Below are 25,499 nucleotides of genomic sequence, written 5' to 3' on the forward strand. Positions count from 1 at the left end.
ATGGCTCCCATCCCATATTATGGCTCCTATGGGATCCCTAAGGTCCCTATGGGTTCCATCCCATGCCATGGGTCCTACGGGAGTCCCTATGGTCTTGATGGACCCATGGAACCCATATGGATCTCTTGATGTCCCCATGGCTCCCATCCGATCCCATGGCTCCTATGGGAATCCTTAAGGTCCCTATGGGTCCCATCCCATATTATAGATCCTATGGGAGTCCTTATGGTCTTGATGGACCCATGGAACTCATACAGGTCTCTTGAGGTCCCTATGGGTCGCATCTGATCCCATGGCTCCTATGGCAGTCTTTAAGGTGTTGATGGACCCATGGAGCTCCTATGGATCTCTTGATGTCCCCATAGCTCCCATCCCATATTATGTCCCCTATGGGATCCCTATGGTCCCTATATGTCCCTGTGTCCCAGGTGTGCCTGTCGCTGACGGCCAAGCGCCTGGCCCGCAAGAACTGTGTGGTGAAGAACCTGGAGGCCGTGGAGACCTTGGGCTCCACCTCCACCATCTGCTCCGACAAGACTGGGACCCTGACCCAGAACAGGATGACTGTGGCTCACCTCTGGTTCGATAACCACATCCACAGCGCGGACACCACCGAGGACCAGTCTGGTGCCTGGGGGGGGGCATGGATGGGGGGAGCTATGGGGCACTATGGGGTCCTTCTATTGCTATGGGTCACTATGGGGCACTTCAAGGCTGGGGGGTGCTATGGGGCCATTCCATTGCTATAGGTTGCTATGGGGTCCTTCCATTGCTATGGGTCATTATGGGTGCTTTCCATCACTTATGGGTTGCTATGGGGTCATTCCATTGCTATGGGTGCCTTCCATTGCTATGGGTCCCTTCCAGTGCTATGGGTCGTTATGGGGTCCTTCTATTGCTATGGGTTGTTATGGGTCCCTTCCATTGCTATGGGTTGCTATGGGTGCCTTCCATCACTTATGGGTTGCTATGGGGCCCTTCCATTGCTATGGGTTATGATGGGGATCTTCCATTGCTATAGGTCCCTTTCATTGCTATGGGTCGCTATGGGGCCCTTCTATTGCTATGGGTTGTTATGGGGATCTTCCATTGCTATGGGTCACTATGGGGCTCTTCCATCACTTATGGGTCGCTATGGGGCCCTTCCATTGCTATGTGTTGTTATAGATCCCTTCCATTGTTATAGGTCCCTTCCATCCCTATGGGTTGTTATGGGTCCCTTCCACTGCTATAGGTCATGATGGGTCCCTTCCATCCCTATAGGTCACTATGGCTGATTAGGCCCATAAACACCTCTCCCAGCCCCATATATGTCCCCTATAGACCCCTATGGTGACCCCCATCCCTTGTGCCCCCCGCTATAGGGCAGAGCTTCGACCAGTCCTCAGAGACCTGGACCATGCTGAGCCGCGTCATTGCCCTCTGCAATAGGGCCCAGTTCAAGCCAGGCCAGGACAACGTCCCTATAGCCAAGGTGGGACCTATAGGGACCCTATAGGGGGCTTATATGGGGCTGGGAGGGGGGGGTTGTATGGGCAGCAAGGGGTTATAGGGGTTTTCTATAGGGATTAGAGGGAGGTATGGGGCGCTTATGGGGTTTGGGGGACTTATAGGCACCCTATATGGGGCTTATATGGGGCTGGAAGGAAGGTATAGGGTGCTTATGGGGCTGGAAGGGTATATAGGGACACTATATGGGGCTGGGAGGCGTCTTTAGGGACCATATATGGGGCTGGGAGGGTCTTATAATGCCCATATATGGGGCTGGTAGGGGCTTATAATGCCCATATATGGGGCTGGGAGTGGCCTATAATGCCTATATATGGGGCTGGGAGGGGCTTATAATGCCCATATATGGGGCTGGGAGGGGCTTATAATGCCCATATATAGGGCTGGGCATGGCTTATAATGCCCATATATGGGGCTGGGAGGGCCCTATAGCTATGGGTCTGGTTGGCCCCGCCCCTTTGACACTGACCCCGCCCCCTTTAGCGTGACGTCATCGGTGACGCGTCGGAGACAGCCCTGCTCAAGTTCGCGGAGGCCTCAATGGGACCAGTGGGGACATTGAGGGACCAGTACCCGAAGGTGCTGGAGCTGCCATTCAACTCCAGTAACAAGTTCCAGGTGACCCATAGGGATCAATGGGATCAATGGGGATCAATGGGAGTCAATGGGATCAATGGGGATCAATGGGAGTCAATGGGAGTCAATGGGGATCAATGGGGATCAATGGGGATCAATGGGGGTCAATGGGGATCAATGGGAGTCAATGGGGACATTGAGGGACCAGTACCCGAAGGTGCTGGAGCTGCCATTCAACTCCAGTAACAAGTTCCAGGTGAGCCATAGGGATCAATGGGATCAATGGGGATCAATGGGAGTCAATGGGAGTCAATGGGGATCAATGTGGGTCAATGGGGGTCAATGGGGTTCAATGGGGACATTGAGGGACCAGTACCCGAAGGTGCTGGAGCTGCCATTCAACTCCAGTAACAAGTTCCAGGTGACCCATAGGGATCAATGGGGTCAATGGGGATCAATGGGATCAATGGGGATCAATGGGGGTCAGTGGGGATCAATGGGGATCAATGGGATCAATGGGGGTCAGTGGGGATCAATGGGATCAATGGAGGTCAATGGGGATCAATGGGGATCAATGGGGATCAATGGGAGTCAATGGGGATCAATGGGGGTCAATGGGGATCAATGGGGATCAATGGGGATCAATGGGAGTCAATGGGAGTCAATGGGGATCAATGGGGATCAATGGGGATCAATGGGAATCAATGGGATCAATGGGTGTCAATGGGATGATGGCGCACTCCCACCTGAAGTACCGCGGTGCGCCACGGGGGGCAGCAGTGAGCAGCGCCCATTGATGCCTATGGGGGGCAATGGGGATCAATGAGGATCAATGGGGATCAATGGGGACCAATTCCCCCCTTCCCCCATTCCCCCCATTCCCCCCATCACCCCATTACCCCATTACCCCCATTACCCATTCCCCCCTTCCCCCATTGCCCCCCATTATCCCCATTACCCCACTGCCCCCCATCTCCCCATTGATCCCATTGCCCCCATTGATCCCCATTCCCCCCTGCCCCCCATTGCCCCATTGCCCCCCATTACCCCATCACCCCCATTACCCCATTCACCCCCATCACCCCCATTGCCCCCTTCTCCCCACTGCCCCATTACCCCCATTCCCCCATCACCCCCATTACCCCATTGAACCCATTACCCCCATTCCCCCATTGCCCCCATTCCCCCCATCACCCCCATCACCCCATTGACCCCCATTCCTCCCCTTACCCCATTACCCCTATTAACCCCATTGCCCCCCATCTCCCCATTGCCCTTATTGATCCCCATTACCCCATTGCCCCATTACCCCCATTGCCCCATTGATCCCATTACCCCATTACCCCCATTGACCCCATTGATCCCATTACCCCATTGCCCCCATCACCCCACTGCCCCCATTACCCCATTGCCCCCATTACCCCCAGGTGTCAGTGCACGCCGCAGGTGAGCGCCAGCTCCTGGTTCTCAAGGGGGCTCCGGAGCGGGTCCTGGAGCGCTGCAGCCACGTCCTGCTCAAGGGGCAGGACCTGCCCCTGGACCCACAGTGGACTGAGGCCTTCGAGGGAGCCTATGCGGAGCTGGGGGGGCGGGGAGAGCGGGTGCTGGGTGAGTCCTGACACATAGGAACCCATAGGAACCCATTATAGACCATAATATACCATATAGCCCATATATACCATAATAACCCATAATAGACCATAATAACCCATAATAGACCATAATAACCCATAATAGACCATATAGCCCATAATATACCATGATAACCCATAATAGACCATAATAACCCATAATAGACCATATAGCCCATATAGCCCATAATAACCCATAATATACCATAATATACCATATAGCCCATATAGCCCATAATATACCATATACCCATATAGCCCATAATAAACCATAGTATACTATAATATACCATATAGCTCATATAGGCTATAATATCCCATAAATCCCATAATATCCCACAATATGCTATATATCTCACAATATCCCATAATATTCCACATATCCCATAATATCCTGTAATATCCCATAATATACCATACCCCATATCCTACATACCCCCTATACACCCTATACCCCCATACACCCCATACGCCCCATTACCCCCATTACCCCATTCCCCCCATTGACTCCATTGATCCCCACTGACTCCCATTGATCCCCATTAACTCCCATTGATCCCCATTGACTCCCATTGATCCCCATTGATCTCATTGATCCCCATTGACTCCCATTGATCCCCATTGATCTCATTGATCCCCATTGACTCCCATTGATCCCCATTGGCTCTCATTGACTCCCATTGACGCTCATTGATCCCCATTGACTCCCATTGATTCCCATTGACTCCCATTGACTGTCATTGACTTCCATTGATCCCCATTGACTCCATTGACACCCATTGACTCTCATTGATCCCCATTGACTCCCATTGACTCCAATTGATCCCCATTGATCCCCATTGCCCCCCATTGATCCCATTGCCCCCATTACCCAGGGTTCTGTTCCCGCTGGCTCCCAGCTGGCTCTGTGGCTCCGGATCAGGATCCAGAGGAGCTCCTGGCTCTGACCTCGGGGCCCATTGATCCCATTGACCCCCATTGATCCCATTGACCCCCATTGACTCCCATTGACCCCCATTGATCCCCATTGACTCCCATTGCCCCCATTGACTCCCATTGATCCCCATTGACTCCCATTGATCCCATTGATCCCTATTGACTCCCATTGATCCCCATTGATCCCCATTGACTCCATTGATCCCCATTGATCCCATTGCTCCCATTGATCCCATTGACTCCCATTGCCCCCATTACCCAGGGTTCTGCTCCCGCTGGCTCCCAGCCGGCTCCGTGGCTCCGGATCAGGATCCGGAGGAGCTCCCAGCTCTGACCTCGGGGCCCATTGATCCCATTGATCCCCATTGATCTCATTGATCCCCATTGACTCCATTGATCCCCATTGACTCCCATTGACCCCCATTGATTCAATTGACTCCCATTGACTGCCATTGACTCCCATTGATACCCATTGGCTCTCATTGACTCCCATTGACCGACATTGACTGCCATTGACGCCCATTGATCCCCATTGACTCCCATTGATTCCCATTGACTGTCATTGACCTCCATTGATCCCCATTGACTCCATTGATCCCCATTGACTCCCACTGATCCCCATTGACCCCCATTGATCCCATTGACTCCCATTGACCACCATTGATCCCATTGATCTCCATTGACTCTCATTGATCCCCATTAACTCCCATTGATCCCCATTGACTCCCATTGATCCCCATTGATCCCATTGATCTCCATTGACTCTCATTGATCCCCATTGATCTCATTGATCCCCATTGACTCCCATTGATCCCCATTGATTCAATTGACTCCAATTGACTGCCATTGACTCCCATTGATTCCCATTGGCTCTCATTGACTCCCATTGACCGACATTGACTGCCATTGATGCCCATTGATCCCCATTGACGCTAATTGATCCCCATTGACTCCCATTGACCGCCATTGACTCCATTGATCCCCATTGATCCCATTGACTCCCATTGATCCCAATTGACTCCCATTGATCCCATTGATGCCCATTGATCCCCATTGATCCCATTGATCCCATTGACCCCATTACCCAGGGTTCTGCTCCCGCTGGCTCCCAGCCGGCTCTGTGGCTCCGGATCAGGATCCAGAGGAGCTCCCGGCTCTGACCTCGGGGCCCATTGATCCCCATTGACTCCATTGATCCCCATTCACTCCCATTGATCCCATTGATCCCCATTGACTCTCATTGATCCCATTGACCCCCATTGACCCCATTACCCAGGGTTCTGCTCCCGCTGGCTCCCAGCCGGCTCTGTGGCTCCGGATCAGGATCCAGAGGAGCTCCCGGCTCTGACCTCGGGGCCCATTGATCCCCATTGATCCCCATTGACTCCATTGACTGTCATTGACTGTCATTGACTCCCATTGATCCCCATTGACTCCCATTGATTCCCATTGACTCCCATTGACTGTCATTGACCTCCATTGATCCCCATTGACACCCATTGATTCCCATTGACTCCATTGATTCCCATTGACTCCCATTGACTGTCATTGACCTCCATTGATCCCATTGACTCCCATTGATTCCCATTGACGCCCATTGATCCCCATTGATTCAATTGACTCCCATTGATTCCCATTGACTCTCATTGACTCCCATAGATGCCCATTGATCCCCATTGACCCCATTGATCCCTATTGACTCCCATTGACTGTCATTGACCTCCATTGATCCCCATTGACTCCCATTGATCCCCATTGACTCCATTGACACCCATTGACTCCCATTGATCCCCATTGACACCAATTGATCCCCATTGACTCCCATTGACCGCCATTGACTCCCATTGACTCCAATTGATCCCCATTGATGCCCATTGATCCCCATTGCCCCCCATTGATCCCATTGCTCCCATTACCCAGGGTTCTGCTCCCGCTGGCTCCCAGCCGGCTCCGTGGCTCCGGATCAGGATCCAGAGGAGCTCCTGGCTCTGACCTCGGGGCCCATTGATCCCATTGACCCCCATTGATCCCCATTGACTCCCATTGATCCCATTGACCCCCATTGATCCCCATTGATCCCCATTGACTCCATTGACTCCCATTGACTCCCATTGATCCCCATTGACTCCATTGACTCCCATTGACTCCCATTGATCCCATTGACTCTCATTGATCCCCATTGACACCCATTGATCCCCATTGATCCCATTGCCCCCATTACCCAGGGTTCTGCTCCCGCTGGCTCCCAGCTGGCTCCGTGGCTCCGGATCAGGATCCAGAGGAGCTCCCAGCTCTGGCCTCAGGTCTCTGCTTCAGTGGCCTCGTGTCCATGATCGACCCTCCCAGAGCCACAGTCCCACAGGCTGTGCTCAAGTGCAGGACGGCCGGGATACGGGTCAGGATAACTGGGATATATGGGATATAATGGGTTATAATGGGATAGAATGGGATAGAATGGGATGGAATGGGATATAATGGGATACAATGGGATAGAATGGGATATAATGGGATGGAATGGGATAGAATGGGATATAATGGAATAGAATGGGATGGAATGGGGGATAATGGGATATAATGGGATAGAATGGGATAGAATGGGATGGAATGGGATATAATGGGATAGAATGGGATAGAATGGGATGGAATGGGGGATAATGGGATATAATGGGGTTATAATGGGGTGTAATGGGGTTATAGTGAGGGATAATGGGATGGAATGGGGTATAATGGGGTTATAATGGTGTATAATGGGGGATAATGGGGGATAACGGGGGATAATGGGATGTAATGGGGGATAATGGGGTGGAATGGAGGGTAATGGGGTGGAATGGGGTGTAGTGGGGGATAATGGGATGTAATAGGTTATAATGGGTTATAATGGGGTATAATGGGATGTAATGGGTTATAATGGGTTATAATGGGGTTATAATGGGGTATAATGGGGGATAATGGGATATAATGGGGTTATAATGGGTTATAATAGGTTATAATGGGTTATAATGGGGTATAATGGGGTTATAATGGTGTATAATGAGGTTATAATGGGGTTATAATGGGTTATAATGTGGTTATAATGGTGTATAATGGGTTATAATGTGGTTATAATGGGGTTATAATGGAGTTATAATGGGTTATAATGGGGTATAATGGGGTTATAAAGGGTTATAATGGGGTATATGTATTATTATGGGCTGTGACCCCATCCTTGCCCCCCCATCACCCCACAGGTGATCATGGTGACCGGGGATCACCCCATTACAGCCAAGGCCATAGCATCAGCTGTGGGCATCATATCCGAGGGCAGTGAGACCCCCGAGGAGGTGGCAGCAAGGATGAGGGTACCCCTGGAGCGTGTGGACCCCAGGTGGGGCTATGGGGGCTATTGATGGCCATTGGGGGCTATTGGGGGTCTTTGGTGGCCACTGGGAGCCATTGGGGGACATTGGTCTGGGGTATCTATTGATGGGCCATGGTTGCCCTTGATGGACAACAATGGCCATTGATGGACCATGGTGGCAATTGATGGACCATGATGGCCATCGATGGTCATTGGGGGCTATTGGGGGCCATTGGTCTGTAGTAGCTATTGATGGGCTATGGTTGCCCTTGATGGACCATAATGGCCATTGGTGGCCATTGAATGACCACGGTGGCCATTGATGGACCGTGGTGGCCATTGGTCTGTAGTAGCTATTGATGGACCATGGTTGACATCAATGGACCACAATGGCCATTGATGGACCATGGTTGACATTGATGGACCATGATGGTCATCAATGAGCCATGGTGGCCATTGGTGGTCTATGGTGGCCATTGACTTACCATGGTGGCCATTGATGGACCATTGTTGACGTTGATGGACCATGATGGCCATTGATGGACCATGGTAGCCATTGATGGTCTATGGTAGCCATTGATGGACCATGGAGCCCATTGCTGCCCTATGATGCCCTATGGAGCCCATTGCTGCCCTATGGCTCCCATTCCTACCCTATGGCTCCCATTGCTCCCTATGTCTCCCATTACTCCCTATGGCTCCCATTGCTCCCTATGGCTCCCATTACTACCCTATAGTCCCCATTACTACCCTATGGCTCCCATTGCTCCCTATGCCTCCCATTGCTCCCTATGGCTCCCATTGCTCCCTATGGCTCCCATTGCTCCCTATGGCTCCCATTGCCCCCTATGCCTCCCATTGCTCCCTATGGCTCCCATTACTACCCTATAGTCCCCATTACTCCCTATGGCTCCCATTGCTCCCTATGGCTCCCATTGCTCCCTATGGCTCCCATTACTCCCTATGTCCCCATCACCACCCTCAGCCCCACAAGCCCCATCCCTGCCCCATAGACAGGCCCGGGCACGGGTGGTGACGGGGGCAGAGCTGGCGGCCATGACACCCCAAGACCTAGAGGGTCTGCTCCGGACTCACCCCGAGATGGTCTTTGCTCGCACGTCCCCACAGCAGAAACTGGTCATAGTGGAGAGCTGCCAGAGACTGGTGGGATATAGGGTCTATGGGGTCTATGGGGTCTATGGGGTCTATGGGGTGTATGGGGTGTATGGGGTCTATGGGGTGTATGGGGTCTATGGGGTGTATGGGGTGTATGGGGTCTATGGGGTGTATGGGGTCTATGGGGTCTATGGGGTGTATGGGGTCTATGGGGTGTATGGGGTCTATGGGGTGTATGGGGTCTATGGGGTGTATGGGGTCTATGGGGTGTATGGGGTATGGGGTGTATGGGGTATGGGGTGTATGGGGTATGGGGTGTGTGGGGTATGGGGTGTATGGGGTATGGTGTGTATGGGGTATGGGGTATGGGGGGTATGGGGTATGGGGGGTATGGGGTATGGGGTGTATGGGGTATGGGGGGTATGGGGGGTATGGGGTATGGGGGGTATGGGGTATGGGGTGTATGGGGTATGGGGTGTGTGGGGTATGGGGTGTATGGGGTATGGGGTATGGGGTATGGGGTGTATGGGGTATGGGGTATGGGGGGTATGGGGTGTGTGGGGTATGGGGTGTATGGGGTATGGGGTGTATGGGGTATGGTGTGTATGGGGTATGGGGGGTATGGGGTGTATGGGGTATGGAGTGTGGGGTATAGGGTGTATGGGGTATGGGGTATGGGGGGTATGGGGTATGGGGGGTATGGGGTGTATGGGGTATGGGGGGTATGGGGTGTATGGGGTATGGGGTGTATGGGGTGTATGGGGTGTATGGGGTATGGGGGGTATGGGGTGTATGGGGTATATGGGGTGTATGGGGGGTATGGGGTGTATGGGGTATGGGGTGTATGGGGTATGGGGTGTATGGGGTATGGGGTGTATGGGGTGTGGGGTATGGGGTGTATGGGGTGTATGGGGTGTATGGGGTATATGGGGTGTGTGGGGTGTATGGGATATGGGGTATGGGATATGGGGTATGGGATCGATGGGGTATGGGATGTATGGGAAATTGGATCGATGTGGTATGGGATATGGGATGTATGGGGTATGGGATATAAGGTGTATGGGATATGGGGTATGGGATATGGGGTATGGGATATGGGATGTATGAGATATGGGATACAGGATGGGGATGGGATATATGGGATATGGGGTATGGGATATGGGGGTATGGGATATGGGATATATGGGATATGGGATGGATGGGATACAGGATACAGGATATGGGATACGGGATGGGGATATATGGGATATGGGGTATGGGATGGATGGGATATGGGCATGGTCTCCACATCCCCATCTCCATATCAAAGCCTTTGGTCCATGCCTCTCCAGGTATTCAATCTTTACCTCCTTAGCTCCTCCTGCATCCCATATCTGCATCCCAATATCCCATTACCCCCTTACCCCATTTCCCCCATACCCCATATCCATCCCTAGGGCTCCATTGTAGCCGTGACCGGTGATGGGGTCAATGACTCCCCGGCCCTAAAGAAGGCTGACATTGGGGTCGCCATGGGCATCGCTGGCTCCGATACCCCATTAACCCCATTAACCCCATTAACCCCATTAACCCCATAACCCCATTAACCCCATAACCCCATTAACCCCATACCCCATACCCTATATCCATCCCTAGGGCTCCATTGTAGCAGTGACCGGTGATGGGGTCAATGACTCCCCGGCCCTAAAGAAGGCTGACATTGGGGTCGCCATGGGCATCGCTGGCTCCGACGCAGCCAAGAACGCGGCTGACATGATCCTATTGGATGACAACTTCGCCTCCATCGTCACTGGGGTCGAGCAGGGTGAGAGGGACTTGTGGGGCGCTATGGGGTGGGGGGGGGTCAATGGGGTGGGGTATGGGGTGGGGGGGGGCAATGGGGTGGGGTATGGGGTGGGGGGGTCAATGGGGTGGGGTATGGGGCGGGGGGGGTCAATGGGGTGGGGTATGGGGTGGGGGGGGATCAATGGGGTGGGCTATGGGGTGGGGGGGGGTCAATGGGGTGGGGTATGGGGCAGGGGGTGCTCAATGGGGTGGTCTATAGGGCATTGGGAACCCAACGTTGAGGTCTATGGGGCATTGGGTACCCAATGGGGTGGTCTATGGGGCAGTGGGTATCCAACGTTGAGGTCTATGGGGCAGTTGGTACCCAATGGGGTGGGCTATGGGGCGGGGGGGGGGGCAATGGGGTGGGCTATGGGGCAGTGGGTATCCAACGTTGAGGTCTATGGGGCAGTTGGTACCCAATGGGGTGGGCTATGGGGTTTGGGAACTCAGTACCATGGTCTTTGGGTCCTTGGGTCCATTGGGTCTTTGGCCATTGGGTCCTTGACCATTGAGTCTTTGGCCATTGGGTCCTTGGCTCCATCACCATTGGGTCCTTGGCCATTGGGTCCATTGGGTCCATGACCATTGGGACCATGACCATTGGGTCCATTGAGTCCTTGGCCATAGGGTCCTTGGGTCGTTGGCCATTGAGTCCATGGGGTCTTTGGGTCCATTGGGTCCATGTCCATTGGGTCCATTGGGTCCTTGGGTCTTTGGGTCCATTGAGTCCTTGGCCATTGAGTCTTTGGCCATTGGGTCCATGTCCATTGGGTCCATGACCATTGAGTCCATTGGGTCCATGTCCATTGGGTTCTTGGGTCTTTGGCTCCATGTCCATTGGCTCCATTACCTCCACACCATTGGCCCTTTCCCCTTGCCCCATAACCGACCCCATTGACCCCCCCAGGCCGCCTGATCTTCGACAACCTCAAGAAGTCCATTGCCTACACCCTGACCAAGAACATCCCGGAGCTGACCCCATATCTGATCTACATCACAGCCAGCATCCCCCTGCCCCTGGGCTGCATCACCATCCTCTTCATCGAGCTCTGCACTGACATAGTGAGTGTGCCCTATAGGGACAGTGGGGAGACCCAATGGGGTCCCATATGGATGTGGGGGTCTCCATCATCTGTATCCCATTGACCAACGTCCATCCATTGAGGTTCTCCATAGAGACATTGGGATCCTCCATAGGAGATGATGGAGCCATTGGGTTCCCATATGGGTGTGGGGGTCATCACCATCTATATCCCATTGAGTAGGATCCATTCATTGAGGTTCTTCAGCCTCCTGCCCCATAGGAGGTGATGGAGCCATTGGGTTCCCATATGGGTGTGGGGGGCAGCAGCATCCCCCTGCCCCTGGGCTGCATCACCATCCTCTTCATCGAGCTCTGCACTGACATCGTGAGTGTGCCCTATAGGGACAATGGGGAGACCCATAGGGGTCCCATATGGGTATGGGGGTCTCCATCATCTGTATCCCATTGACCAACGTCCATCCATTGAGGTTCTTCAGCCTCCTGCCCCATAGGAGGTGATGGAGCCATTGGGTTCCCATATGGGTGTGGGGGGCAGCAGCATCCCCCTGCCCCTGGGCTGCATCACCATCCTCTTCATCGAGCTCTGCACCGACATAGTGAGTCTGACCCATAGGGACAATGGGGAGATGATGGAGCCATTGGGTTCCCATATGGATGTGGGGGTCTCCATCATCTGTATCCCATTGACCAACGTCCATCCATTGAGGTTCTTCACCCATGGTATCCATAGGGACAATGGGGAACTCCATAGGAGATGATGGAGCCGTTGGGTTCCCATATGGATGTGGGGGGCATCATCATACATACCCCATTGACCAAGGTCCATCCATTGAGGTTCCTCACCCATGGTATCCATAGGGACAATGGGGAGATGATGGAGCCATTGGGTTCCCATATGGGTGTGGGGGGCAGCAGCATCCCCCTGCCCCTGGGCTGCATCACCATCCTCTTCATCAAGCTCTGCACCGACATAGTGAGTGCGACCCATAGGGACAATGGGGAGACCCATAGGGGTCCCATATGGATATGGGGGTCTCCATCATCTGTATCCCATTGACCAAGGTCCATCCATTGAGGTTCCTCACCCATGGTATCCATAGGGACATTGGGGAGATGATGGAGCCATTGGTTCCCATATGGATGTGGGGGGCACCAGCATCCGTATCCCATTGAGTAGGGTCCTTCCATTGAGGTTCTCCATAGGGACATTGGGGAGCCCCATAGGAGATGATGGAGCCATTGGGTTCCCATATGGACATGTGGGGCACCCCATCTACTCCCCATTGACTCCATCCATTGAGCTCCTCCATAGGGACCAATGCAGTGCCCCATAGATCTGCCCTATAGATGTGTGGGTCACACCCATTGACTCCATCCATTGAGCTCCTCCATAGGGACCAATGCAGTGCCCCATAGATCTGCCCTATGGATGTGTGGGTCACCCCCATTGACTCCATCCATTGAGCTCCTCCATAGGAACCAATGGGCTGCCCCATAGATCTGCCCTATGGATGTGTGGGTCACACCCATTGACTCCATCCATTGAGCTTCTCCATAGGGACCATTGTGGTGCCCCATAGATCTGCCCTATGGATGTGTGGGTCACCCCCATAGACTCCATCCATTGAGCTCCTCCATAGGGACCAATGGGCTGCCCCATAGATCTGCCCTATGGATGTGTGGGTCACCCCCATTGACTCCATCCATTGAGCTCCTCCATAGGGACCAATGCAGTGCCCCATAGATCTGCCCTATAGATGTGTGGGTCACCCCCATTGACTCCATCCATTGAGCTCCTCCATAGGGACCAATGCAGTGCCCCATAGATCTGCCCTATAGATGTGTGGATCACCCCCATCCACTCCCCATTGACTCCATCCATTGAGCTCCTCCATAGGGACCATTGTGGTGCCCCATAGATCTGCCCTATAGATGTGTGGGTCACCCCCATTGACTCCATCCATTGAGCTCCTCCATAGGAACCAATGGGGTTCCCCATAGATCTGCCCTATGGATGTGTGGGTCACCCCCATTGACTCCATCCATTGAGCTCCTCCATAGGGACCAATGCAGTGCCCCATAGATCTGCCCTATGGATGTGTGGGTCACCCCCATTGACTCCATCCATTGAGCTCCTCCATAGGAACCAATGCAGTGCCCCATAGATCTACCCTATGGATGTGTGGGTCGCACCCATTGACTCCATCCATTGAGCTCCTCCATAGGAACCAATGCAGTGCCCCATAGATCTGCCCTATGGATGTGTGGGTCACCCCCATTGACTCCATCCATTGAGCTCCTCCATAGGAACCAATGCAGTGCCCCATAGATCTGCCCTATGGATGTGTGGGTCACACCCATCCACTCCCCATTGACTCCATCCATTGAGCTCCTCCATAGGGACCAATGGGCTGCCCCATAGATCTGCCCTATAGATGTGTGGGTCACCCCCATCCACTCCCCATTGACTCCATCCATTGAGCTCCTCCATAGGGACCAATGGGGTACCCCATAGATCTGCCCTATAGATGTGTGGGTCACCCCCATCCACTCCCCATTGACTCCATCCATTGAGCTCCTCCATAGGGACCAATGGGGTACCCCATAGATCTGCCCTATAGATGTGTGGGTCACACCATTGACTCCATCCATTGAGCTCCTCCATAGGGACCAATGGGCTGCCCCATAGATCTGCCCTATGGATGTGTGGGTCACCCCCATTGACTCCATCCATTGAGCTCCTCCATAGGGACCAATGGGCTGCCCCATAGATCTGCCCTATGGATGTGTGGGTCACACCATTGACTCCATCCATTGAGCTCCTCCATAGGGACCAATGGGGTGCCCCATAGATCTGCCCTATAGATGTGTGGGTCGCACCAGACCATAGGGGTCCCTGACCCACACATCCTGCCCCATAGTTCCCCTCCGTGTCCTTGGCCTATGAGAGGGCTGAGAGTGACATCATGCACCTGAAGCCACGTGACCCACGGCGAGACCGGTTGGTCAATGAGCCCTTGGCTGCATACTCCTACTTCCAGATAGGTGAGGATCAATGGGGTGGGATTGAGTCTATGGGGCTGTGGGGCTATGGGGCTATGGGGGGGATCAATGGGGTGGGATTGGGGCTATGGGGCTATGGGGCTATGAGGCTATGGGGCTGTGGGGCTATGGGGCTGTGGGGCTATGGGGCTGTGGGGCTGTGGGGCTATGGGGCTGTGGGGCTATGGGGCTATGGGGGGATCAATGGGGTGGGATTGGGGCTGTGGGGCTGTGGGGCTATGGGGCTATGGGGGGGATCAATGGGGTGGGATTGGGGCTATGGGGCTGTGGGGGGGATCAATGGGGTGGGATTGGGGCTATGGGGCTATGGGGGGGATCAATGGGGTGGGATTGGGGCTATGGGGCTGTGGGGCTGTGGGGGGGATCAATGGGGTGGGATTGGGGCTATGGGGCTGTGGGGCTGTGGGGCTATGGGGCTATGGGGCTGTGGGGCTATGGGGCTGTGGGGCTGTGGGGCTATGGGGCTATGGGGCTATGGGGCTGTGGGGCTGTGGGGCTATGGGGCTGTGGGGCTGTGGGGCTATGGGGCTATGGGGCTATGGGGCTGTGGGGCTGTGGGGCTGTGGGGCTGTGGCGCTGTGGGGCTGTGGGGCTGTGGGGCTATGGGGCTGTGGGGCTATGGGGCTGTGGGGCTGTGGGGCTATGGGGCTGTGGGGCTATGGGGCTGTGGGGCTGTGGGGCTGTGGGTCTATGGGGGGGATCAATGGGGTGGGATTGGGGCTATGGGGCTGTGGGGGGATCAATGGGGTGGGATTGGGGCTATGGGGCTATGGGGGGATCAATGGGGTGGGATTGGGGCTATGGGGCTGTGGGGCTATGGGGCTATGGGGCTGTGGGGCTATGGGGCTGTGGGGCTGTGGGGCTGTGGGGCTATGGGGCTATGGGGGGGATCAATGGGGTGGGATTGGGGCTATGGGGCTATGGGGCTGTGGGGCTATGGGGCTATGGGGCTGTGGGGCTATGGGGCTGTGGGGCTATGGGGCTGTGGGGCTGTGGGGCTATGGGGCTATGGGGCTGTGGGGCTATGGGGCTATGGGGCTGTGGGGCTATGGGGGGGATCAATGGGGTGGGATTGGGGCTATGGGGCTATGGGGGGGATCAATGGGGTGGGATTGGGGCTATGGGGCTGTGGGGCTATGGGGCTGTGGGGCTATGGGGGGGATCAATGGGGTGGGATTGGGGCTGTGGGGCTGTGGGGGGGATCAATGGGGTGGGATTGGGGCTATGGGGCTATGGGGGGGATCAATGGGGTGGGATTGGGGCTATGGGGCTATGGGGCTATGGGGCTATGGGGCTGTGGGGCTGTGGGGGGGATCAATGGGGTGGGATTGGGGCTATGGGGCTATGGGGCTATGGGGCATTGAGGCTATGGGGCTGTGGGGGGGATCAATGGGGTGGGATTGGGGCTATGGGGCTATGGGGGGGATCAATGGGGTGGGATTGGGGCTGTGGGGCTGTGGGGCTATGGGGCTGTGGGGCTATGGGGGGGATCAATGGGGTGGGATTGGGGCTATGGGGCTATGGGGCTGTGGGGGGGATCAATGGGGTGGGATTGGGGCTATGGGGCTATGGGGCATTGGGTCTATGGATCCTGCCCCATCGATCCCATTGATCCTTGGGCTCTATGGGTCCTGCCCCATCGATCCCATAGCCCCGCCCCCTGACCCATGGCCCCGCACCCTGACTCTCGGCCCCGCCCCCTACCCCTTGGCCCCGCCCCCTCAGGCGCCATCCAATCATTCGCCGGCTTCTGTGACTACTTCGTGGCCATGGCCCAGGAGGGTTGGTGGCCAGAGCAGTGCCTGGGGCTGAGGGCGCAATGGGAGGACCCCCACGAGCAGGAGCTGCAGGACAGCTACGGGCAGCAATGGGTACAGGAGGACCCCTATAGACACCCTATAGACCCCTATAGAGACCCTATAGAACCCTATAGACCCCTATAGAGACCCTATAGAACCCTATAGACCCCTATAGACCCATATAGACACCCTCTGGACCCCTATAGAGACCCTATAGAACCCTACAGACCCCTATAGAGACCCTATAGACCCCTATAGAGACCCTATAGACACCCTCTAGACCCCTATAGAGACCCTATAGAACCCTATAGACCGCTATAGAGACCCTATAGACCCCTATAGAGACCCTATAGAACCCTATAGACCCGTATAGAGACCCTATAGACCCCTATAGAGCCCTATGGGAGCCTATAGAGACCCCTATAGAGACCCTATAGACCCCTATAGAGACCCTATAGGACCCTATAGACCCGTATAGAGACCCTATAGACCCCTATAGAGCCCTATGGGAGCCTATAGAGACCCCTATAGACCCCTATAGAGAACCTATAGACCCCTATAGAGACCCTATAGAACCCTACAGACCCCTATAGAGACCCTATAGACCCCCACAGAGCCCTATGGGAGCCTATAGATACCCCTATAGAGACCCTATAGACCCCTATAGAGACCCTATAGACCCCTATAGAGAACCTATAGACCCCTATAGGGACCCTATAGACCCCTATAGACACCCTCTAGACCCCTATAGAGACCCTAGAGAACCCTATAGGGACCCTATAGACACCTATAGAGACCCTATAGACCACTATAGACCCCTATAGAGACCCTATAGACCCCTCTAGACCCCCATAGAGACCCTATAGACCCCTATAGACCCCTATAGAGACCCTATAGACCCCTATAGAGACCCTCTAGACCCCTATAGACACCCTCTAGACCCCTATAGTGACCCTACAGAACCCTATAGACCACTATAGACCCCTATAGAGACCCTATAGAACCCTATAGACCCCTATAGAGACCCTATAGAACCCTATAGACACCCTATAGACCCCTATAGAGACCCTATAGACCCCTCTAGACCCCTCTAGAGACCCTCTAGACCCCTCTAGAGACCCTATAGACCCCTATAGACCCTTATAGAGACCCTATAGAACCTTATAGACCCCTATAGAGACCCTCTAGACCCCTATAGACACCCTATAGACCCCTATAGAGACCCTCTAGACCTCTATATACCCCTATAGAGACCCTATAGAACCTTATAGACCACTATAGAGACCCTGTAGACCCCTATAAAGACCCTATAGACCCCTATAATCCCCTAATAGAGACCCTCTAGACCCCTATAGAACCCTATAGGGACCTATAGAGACCTATGGCACCCCATAGACCTTCTGGCAGCGCCGCTGGCAGCAGTACACCTGCTACACCGTGTTCTTCATCAGCATCGAGATGGGGCAGCCCCACTGTTCCCTATAGACCCACTCCCTATAGACCCCTATAGAGACCCTCTAGACCCCTATAGAGACCCTACAGACCCCTATAGACCCCTATAGAGACCCTATAGAACCCTATAGACCCCTATAGAGACCCTATAGACCCCCATAGAGACCCTATAGACCCCTATAGAGACCCTATAGACCCCTCTAGACCCCTCTAGAGACCCTCTAGACCCCTCTAGAGACCCTATAGACACCCTCTAGACCCCTATAGAGACCCTAGAGACCCCTATAGACACCCTATAGAGACCCTATAGACGCCTATAAACCCCTATAGAGACCCTATAGACCCCCATAGCGACCCTATAGACCCCTATAGACCCCTATAGAGACCCTATAGAGCCCTATAGAGACCTATGGCACCCCATAGACCTTCTGGCAGCGCCGCTGGCAGCAGTACACCTGCTACACCGTGTTCTTCATCAGCATCGAGATGGGGGAGCCCCACTGCTCCCTATAGACCCACTCCCTATAGACCCCCATAGAGACCCTATAGACCCCTATAGAGACCCTATAGACCCCCATAGCGACCCTATAGACCCCTATAGAGACCCTATAGACCCCTATAGACACCCTCTAGACCCCTATAGAGACCCTATAGAACCCTATAGACCCCTATAGAGACCCTCTAGACCCCTATAGAGACCCTATAGACCCCTCTAGACCCCTATAGAGACCCTCTAGACCCCTATAGAGACCCTATAGACCCCTATAGACACCCTATAGACCCCTATAGAGACCCTATAGAACGCTATAGAACCCTATAGAGACCCTATAGACCCCTATAGACACCCTCTAGACCCTTACAGAGACCCTATAGAAGCCTATAGAACCCTATAGAGACCCTATAGACCCCTATAGACACCCTATAGACCCCTATAGAGACCCTCTAGACCCCTATAGAACCCTATAGACCCCTATAGACACCCTATAGAACCCTATAGACCCCTATAGAGACCCTCTAGACCCCTATAGAGACCCTATAGAACCCTATAGACCCCTATAGAGACCCTATAGACCCCTATAGACACCCTCTAGACCCCTATAGAGACCCTATAGAACCCTATAGACCCCTATAGAGACCCTCTAGACCCCTATAGAGACCCTATAGACCCCTATAGAGACCCTATAGACCCCTATAGACACCCTATAGAACCCTATAGACCCCTATAGAGACCCTATAGACCCCTATAGACCCCTATAGACACCCTATAGGACCCTATAGAGACCTATGGCACCCCATAGACCTTCTGGCAGCGGCGCTGGCAGCAGTACACCTGCTACACCGTGTTCTTCATCAGCATCGAGATGGGGCAGCCCCACTGCTCCCTATAGACCCACTCCCTATAGACCCCCATAGCGACCCTATAGACCCCTATAGAGACCCTAGAGACCCCTATAGAGACCCTATAGACCCCTATAGAGACCCTATAGAACCCTATAGACCCCTATAGAGACCCTATAGAACCTTATAGTCCCCTATAGAGACCCTATAGGCCCCTATAGAGACCCTATAGACCCCTCCAGACCCCTATAGAGACCCTATAGAACCCTATAGACCCCTATAGAGACCCTATAGAATCCTATAGACCCCTATAGAGACCCTATAGAACCTTATAGTCCCCTATAGAGACCCTATAGGCCCCTATAGAGACCCTATAGACCCCTCCAGACCCCTATAGAGTCCCTATAGAACCCTATAGACCCCTATAGAGACCCTATAGAATCCTATAGACCCCTATAGAGACCCTATAGAGACCCTATAGAACCTTATAGACCCCTATAGAGACCCTATAGAACCCCTATAGACACCCTATAGACCCCTATAGAGACCCTATAGACCCCTATGGACACCCTATAGACCCCTATAGAGACCCTATAGACCCCTATAGAGACCCTATAGAACCCTATAGACCCCTCTAGAGACCCTACAGACCCCTATAGAGACCCTATAGACCCCTATAGACCCCTCTAGAGACCCTACAGACCCCTATAGAGACCACATAGACCCCTATAGACCCCTATAGACACCCTATAGACCCCTATAGAACATTATAGACCCCTATAGACCACTATAGACCCCTATAGAGACCCTATAGACCCCTATAGAGACCCTATAGACCCCTATAGACACCCTCTAGACCCCTATAGAGACCCTCTAGACCCCTATAGAGACCCTATAGAGCCCTATAGAGACCCTATAGACCCCCATAGAGACCCTATAGACCCCTATAGACCCCTATAGGGACCCTATAGAGACCTATGGCACCCCATAGACCTTCTGGCAGCGCCGCTGGCAGCAGTACACCTGCTCCACCGTGTTCTTCATCAGCATCGAGATGGGGCAGCCCCACTGCTCCCTATAGACCCACTCCCTATAGACCCCCATAGCGACCCTATAGACCCCTATAGGGACCCTATAGACCCCTATAGAGACCCTATAGACCCCTATAGAGACCCTAAAGACCCCTATAGACACCCTCTAGACCCCTATAGAGACCCTATAGAACCCTATAGACCCCTATAGAGACCCTATAGACCCCTATAGAGACCCTATAGAACCCTATAGAACCCTATAGACCCCTATAGAGACCCTATAGAACCCTATAGACACCCTATAGACCCCTATAGAGACCAATAGAGACCCTCTAGACCCCTATAGACCCCTATAGGGACCCTATAGACACCCTCTAGACCCCTATAGAGACCCTATAGACCCCTATAGAGACCCTATAGAACCCTATAGACGCCTATAGACCCTTATAGAGACCCTATAGAACGTTATAGACCCCTATAGAGACCCTATAGACCCCTATAAAGACCCTATAGACCCCTATAAACCCCTATAGAGACCCTATAGAAGCCTATAAAGACCCTATAGAGCCCTATAGAGACCTATGGCACCCCATAGACCTTCTGGCAGCGCCGCTGGCAGCAGTACACCTGCTACACCGTGTTCTTCATCAGCATCGAGATGGGGCAGCCCCACTGCTCCCTATAGACCCACTCCCTATAGACCCCCATAGAGACCCTATAGACCCCTATAGGGACCCTATAGACCCCTATAGAGACCCTCTAGACCCCTATAGCGACCCTCTAGACCCCTATAGACACCCTATAGACCCCTATAGAGACCCTAAAGACCCCTATAGACACCCTCTAGACCCCTATAGAGACCCTATAGACCCCTATAGAGACCCTATAGACACCCTCTAGACCCCTATAGAGACCCTATAGAACCCTATAGACCCCTATAGAGACCCTATAGAACCCTCTAGACCCCTATAGAGACCCTCTAGACCCCTATAGAGACCCTCTAGACCCCTATAGAGACCCTACAGACCCCTATAGACACCCTATAGAACCCTATAGACCCCTATAGAGACCCTATAGACCCCTATAGAGACCCTATAGACCCCTATAGACACCCTATAGACCCCTATAGAGACCAACAGAGACCCTATAGACCCCTATAGGGACCCTATAGGACCCTATAGAGACCTATGGCACCCCATAGACCTTCTGGCAGCGCCGCTGGCAGCAGTACACCTGCTACACCGTGTTCTTCATCAGCATCGAGATGGGGCAGCCCCACTGCTCCCTATTGACCCACTCCCTATAGACCCTTATAGAGACCCTATAGAGACCCTATAGAACCCTATAGACCCCAATAGAGACCCTAGAGACCCCTATAGAGACCCTATAGAACCCTATAGATACCCTATAGACCCCTATAGACACCCTATAGACCCCTATAGAGACCCTATAGAACCCTATAGACCCCTATAGAGACCCTACAGACCCCTATAGAGACCCTATAGACCCCTATAGACCCCTAGAGACCTTATAGACCCCTATAGACCCCTATAGAGACCCTAAAGACCCCTATAGACACCCTCTAGACCCCTATAGAGACCCTATAGAACCCTATAGACCCCTATAGAGACCCTATAGACACCCTCTAGACCCCTATAGAGACCCTATAGAACCCTATAGACCCCTATAGAGACCCTATAGACCCCTATAGACACCCTCTAGACCCCTATAGAGACCCTATAGACCCCTATAGACACCCTCTAGACCCCTATAGACCCCCATAGAGACCCTATAGACCCCTATAGACCTCTATAGGGACCCTATAGGACCCTATAGAGACCTATGGCACCCCATAGACCTTCTGGCAGCGCCGCTGGCAGCAGTACACCTGCTACACCGTGTTCTTCATCAGCATCGAGATGTGCCAAGTGGCCGATTGCCTCATCCGCAAGAGCCGACGACTGTCACTGCTGCAGCAGGGGCCCTGCCGGTCAATGGGGCTATGGGGGCACTATGGGGTTATGGGGGCTATGGGGCACTATGGGGCTATGGGGGCTATGGGGTCAATGGGGCTATGGGGGCTATAGGGGCTATGGGGTTATGGGGGGTATGGGAGGTATGGGGGTATGGGGGCTATGGGGGGTATGGGGTCAATAGGGGGCTATGGGGTTATGGGGGCTATGGGGGGCATGGGGGGTATGGGGGGTATAGGGGTATGGGGGTATGGGGGGGATGGGGGGTATGGGGTATGGGGGGTATGGGGGGGATAGGGGGGATGGGGGTATGGGGGGTATGGGGGTTATGGGGGGTATGGGGGTATAGGGGGTATGGGGGGTATGGGGGGTATGGGATTATGTGGGGTATGGGGGTATAGGGGGGATGGGGGTATGGGGGGTATGGGGGTTATGGGGGGTATGGGGGGTATGGGGGTATAGGGGGTATGGGGGGATGGGGGGTATGGGGGTATGGGGGGCTATTGGGGCTACAGGTTTCTATAGGGGTCTATTACAGGCTCTAGGGGGGTATAATGGGCTATTGGGTCTATAGGGGTCTATAGGGGGGTATAGAGGTCTATAAAGGGCTATAGGGGCTATTGGGTCTGTAGGGGTCCATGGGGTCCATAGGGGTCTATGAGGGCTACAGGCATCTATAGAGAGGTATAAGGGTCTATAGAGGAGTAGAGGGGTCTATAAGTGGCTACATGGGTGGTATAAGGGGCTATAGGGGCTATAGAAGTCTATGGGGTCCACAGGGATCTATAGAGGGGTATAGGCGTCTATAAGAGGCTATAGGGAAGGTATAAGGGGCTACAGAAGGATATTGGGTCTATACGGGCTATAGACGTCCAGAGCAGTCTATAGGGGTGTATAGGGGTCTATGGGTCTATAGGGATCTGTAGGGGTCTATAAAGGGCTAGAGGGGGGGTATAAGGGGCTATAGCAGGGTATAAGGGGCAATTGGGTCTATAGGGGCTATAGAAGTCTATAGAGTCTATAGGGTTGATATAAGGGGCTATAGGGTTCTATAGGAGTCTATAGGGTCTATATGTGCCGTGTCCCATAGGAACCGCATCCTGGTACTCGCCATCGTGTTCCAGGTTTGCATCGGCTGCTTCCTGTGCTACTGCCCTGGGATGGCTCATATCTTCAACTTCATGCCTATCCGGTGACTGAGCCCCATAGAGACCCATAGAGACCCATAGAGACCCACTGAGACCCATAGAGACCCACTGAGACCCATAGAGACCCATAGAGACCCATTGAGACCCATAGAGACCCACTGAGCCCCATAGAGACCCACTGAGCCCCATAGAGACCCATTGAGACCCATAGAGACCCATAGAGACCCATTGAGACCCATAGAGACCCATAGAGACCCACTGAGACCCATAGAGACACACTGAGACCCATAGAGACCCACTGAGACCCATAGAGACCCATAGAGACCCACTGAGACCCATAGAGACCCACTGAGACCCATAGAGACCCATTGACACCCATAGAGACCCATTGAGACCCATTGAGACCCATTGAGACCCATTGATACCCATTGAGACCCATAGAGACCCACTGAGCCCCATAGAGACCCATTGATACCCATTGAGACCCATAGAGACCCATTGAGACCCATTGATACCCATTGAGACCCATTGAGACCCATTGAGACCCACTGAGCTCCATTGACACCCATTGATCCCCGTTGACGCCCATTGATACCCATTGTCCCTATTGATACCCATTGATGCCCATTGATACCCATTGAGCCCCATAGAGACCCACTGAGCCCCATTGATACCCACTGAGCCCCACTGAGACCCATTGGGACCCATTGAGACCCACTGATCCCCACTGATCCCCATTGAGACCCATTGATACCCATTGATACCCAATGTCCCTATTGATACCCATTGATGCCCATTATTCCCCACTGACACCATTGACACCCACTGAAGTCCCATTACCCCCATAGCCCCATTGCCCCCATTACCCCATAGCCCCCATTACGCCCATAGCCCCCCATTACCCCATAGCCCCCATTACGCCCATAGCCCCCCATTACCCCATAGCCCCCATTAACCCATAGCCCCCATTCCCCCCATAGCCCCATTACCCTCATTACCCCCATTACCCCATAGCCCACATTGCCCCCATTGACCCCATAGCCCCCCACTGACCCCAGTCCCTGCCTAGCTTCCAGTGGTGGTTCGTCCCGATGCCCTTCGGCCTCCTCATCCTCATCTACGACGAGATCCGGAAGCTGGGAGTGCGCCGGCACCCGGGCAGTGAGTGCTATGGGGCTATGTGGGCTATAGGGGCTATGGGGGGTATGGGGGCTATGGGGGGTATAGGGGATATAGAGGGTATAGGGGCTATGGGGGCTATAGGGGTTATGGGGGCTATAGGAGCTATAGGGGGTATAGGGGCTATGGGGGGTATAGGGGCTATAGTGGCTATAGGGAGTATAGGGGCTATAGGGTGCTATGGGTGCCCATAGAGTGCTATAGGGACTATAGGAGCAATAAGGCTATAGGGTGCTATAGGTGCCCATAGGATGCTATAGGGTGTTATAGGCACCTATAGAGTGCTATAGGGTGCCATAGGGTGCTATGGGTGCCCATACAATGCTATAGGGGCTATAGGGTGCTATAGGTGCCTATAGATCCTCACCTCTCTCTTTCTCCCCCCAGGCTGGTGGGACCGGGAACTCTACTATTGACCTGGGGCACCCTATGGACCCCCCCCCCCACCTATGGGTGCCCCCATCACCCTATAGACCCCCCCCCCACCTATGGGTGCCCCCATTACCTATGGGTGCCCCCATCACCCTATGGACCCCCCC

The 25,499-nt window shown here is 53.7% G+C and overlaps 1 protein-coding gene across 1 annotated transcript in view; it reads left to right on the forward strand.

Moving 5' to 3' along the window:
• The window catches only part of ATP4A (ATPase H+/K+ transporting subunit alpha), a 35,038-nt gene extending 9,662 nt beyond the window's left edge, over positions 1–25,376 (forward strand). Inside the window, exons 8-22 of the mRNA XM_034072282.1 lie at positions 429–627; positions 1,365–1,474; positions 1,993–2,127; positions 3,513–3,693; positions 6,878–7,047; positions 7,880–8,016; positions 9,003–9,153; positions 10,741–10,909; positions 11,840–11,994; positions 14,899–15,022; positions 16,766–16,911; positions 22,517–22,650; positions 23,724–23,825; positions 24,851–24,942; positions 25,348–25,376. Coding sequence (XP_033928173.1) covers positions 429–627; positions 1,365–1,474; positions 1,993–2,127; positions 3,513–3,693; positions 6,878–7,047; positions 7,880–8,016; positions 9,003–9,153; positions 10,741–10,909; positions 11,840–11,994; positions 14,899–15,022; positions 16,766–16,911; positions 22,517–22,650; positions 23,724–23,825; positions 24,851–24,942; positions 25,348–25,376 — 2,034 coding nt within the window. The remainder of the gene's footprint in view (positions 1–428; positions 628–1,364; positions 1,475–1,992; positions 2,128–3,512; positions 3,694–6,877; positions 7,048–7,879; positions 8,017–9,002; positions 9,154–10,740; positions 10,910–11,839; positions 11,995–14,898; positions 15,023–16,765; positions 16,912–22,516; positions 22,651–23,723; positions 23,826–24,850; positions 24,943–25,347) is intronic.
• The last annotated feature ends 123 nt before the right edge of the window (positions 25,377–25,499 follow it).

The sequence above is a fragment of the Melopsittacus undulatus genome, chromosome 26, assembly GCF_012275295.1.
Source record: "Melopsittacus undulatus isolate bMelUnd1 chromosome 26, bMelUnd1.mat.Z, whole genome shotgun sequence".
Taxonomy (NCBI): domain Eukaryota; kingdom Metazoa; phylum Chordata; class Aves; order Psittaciformes; family Psittaculidae; genus Melopsittacus; species Melopsittacus undulatus.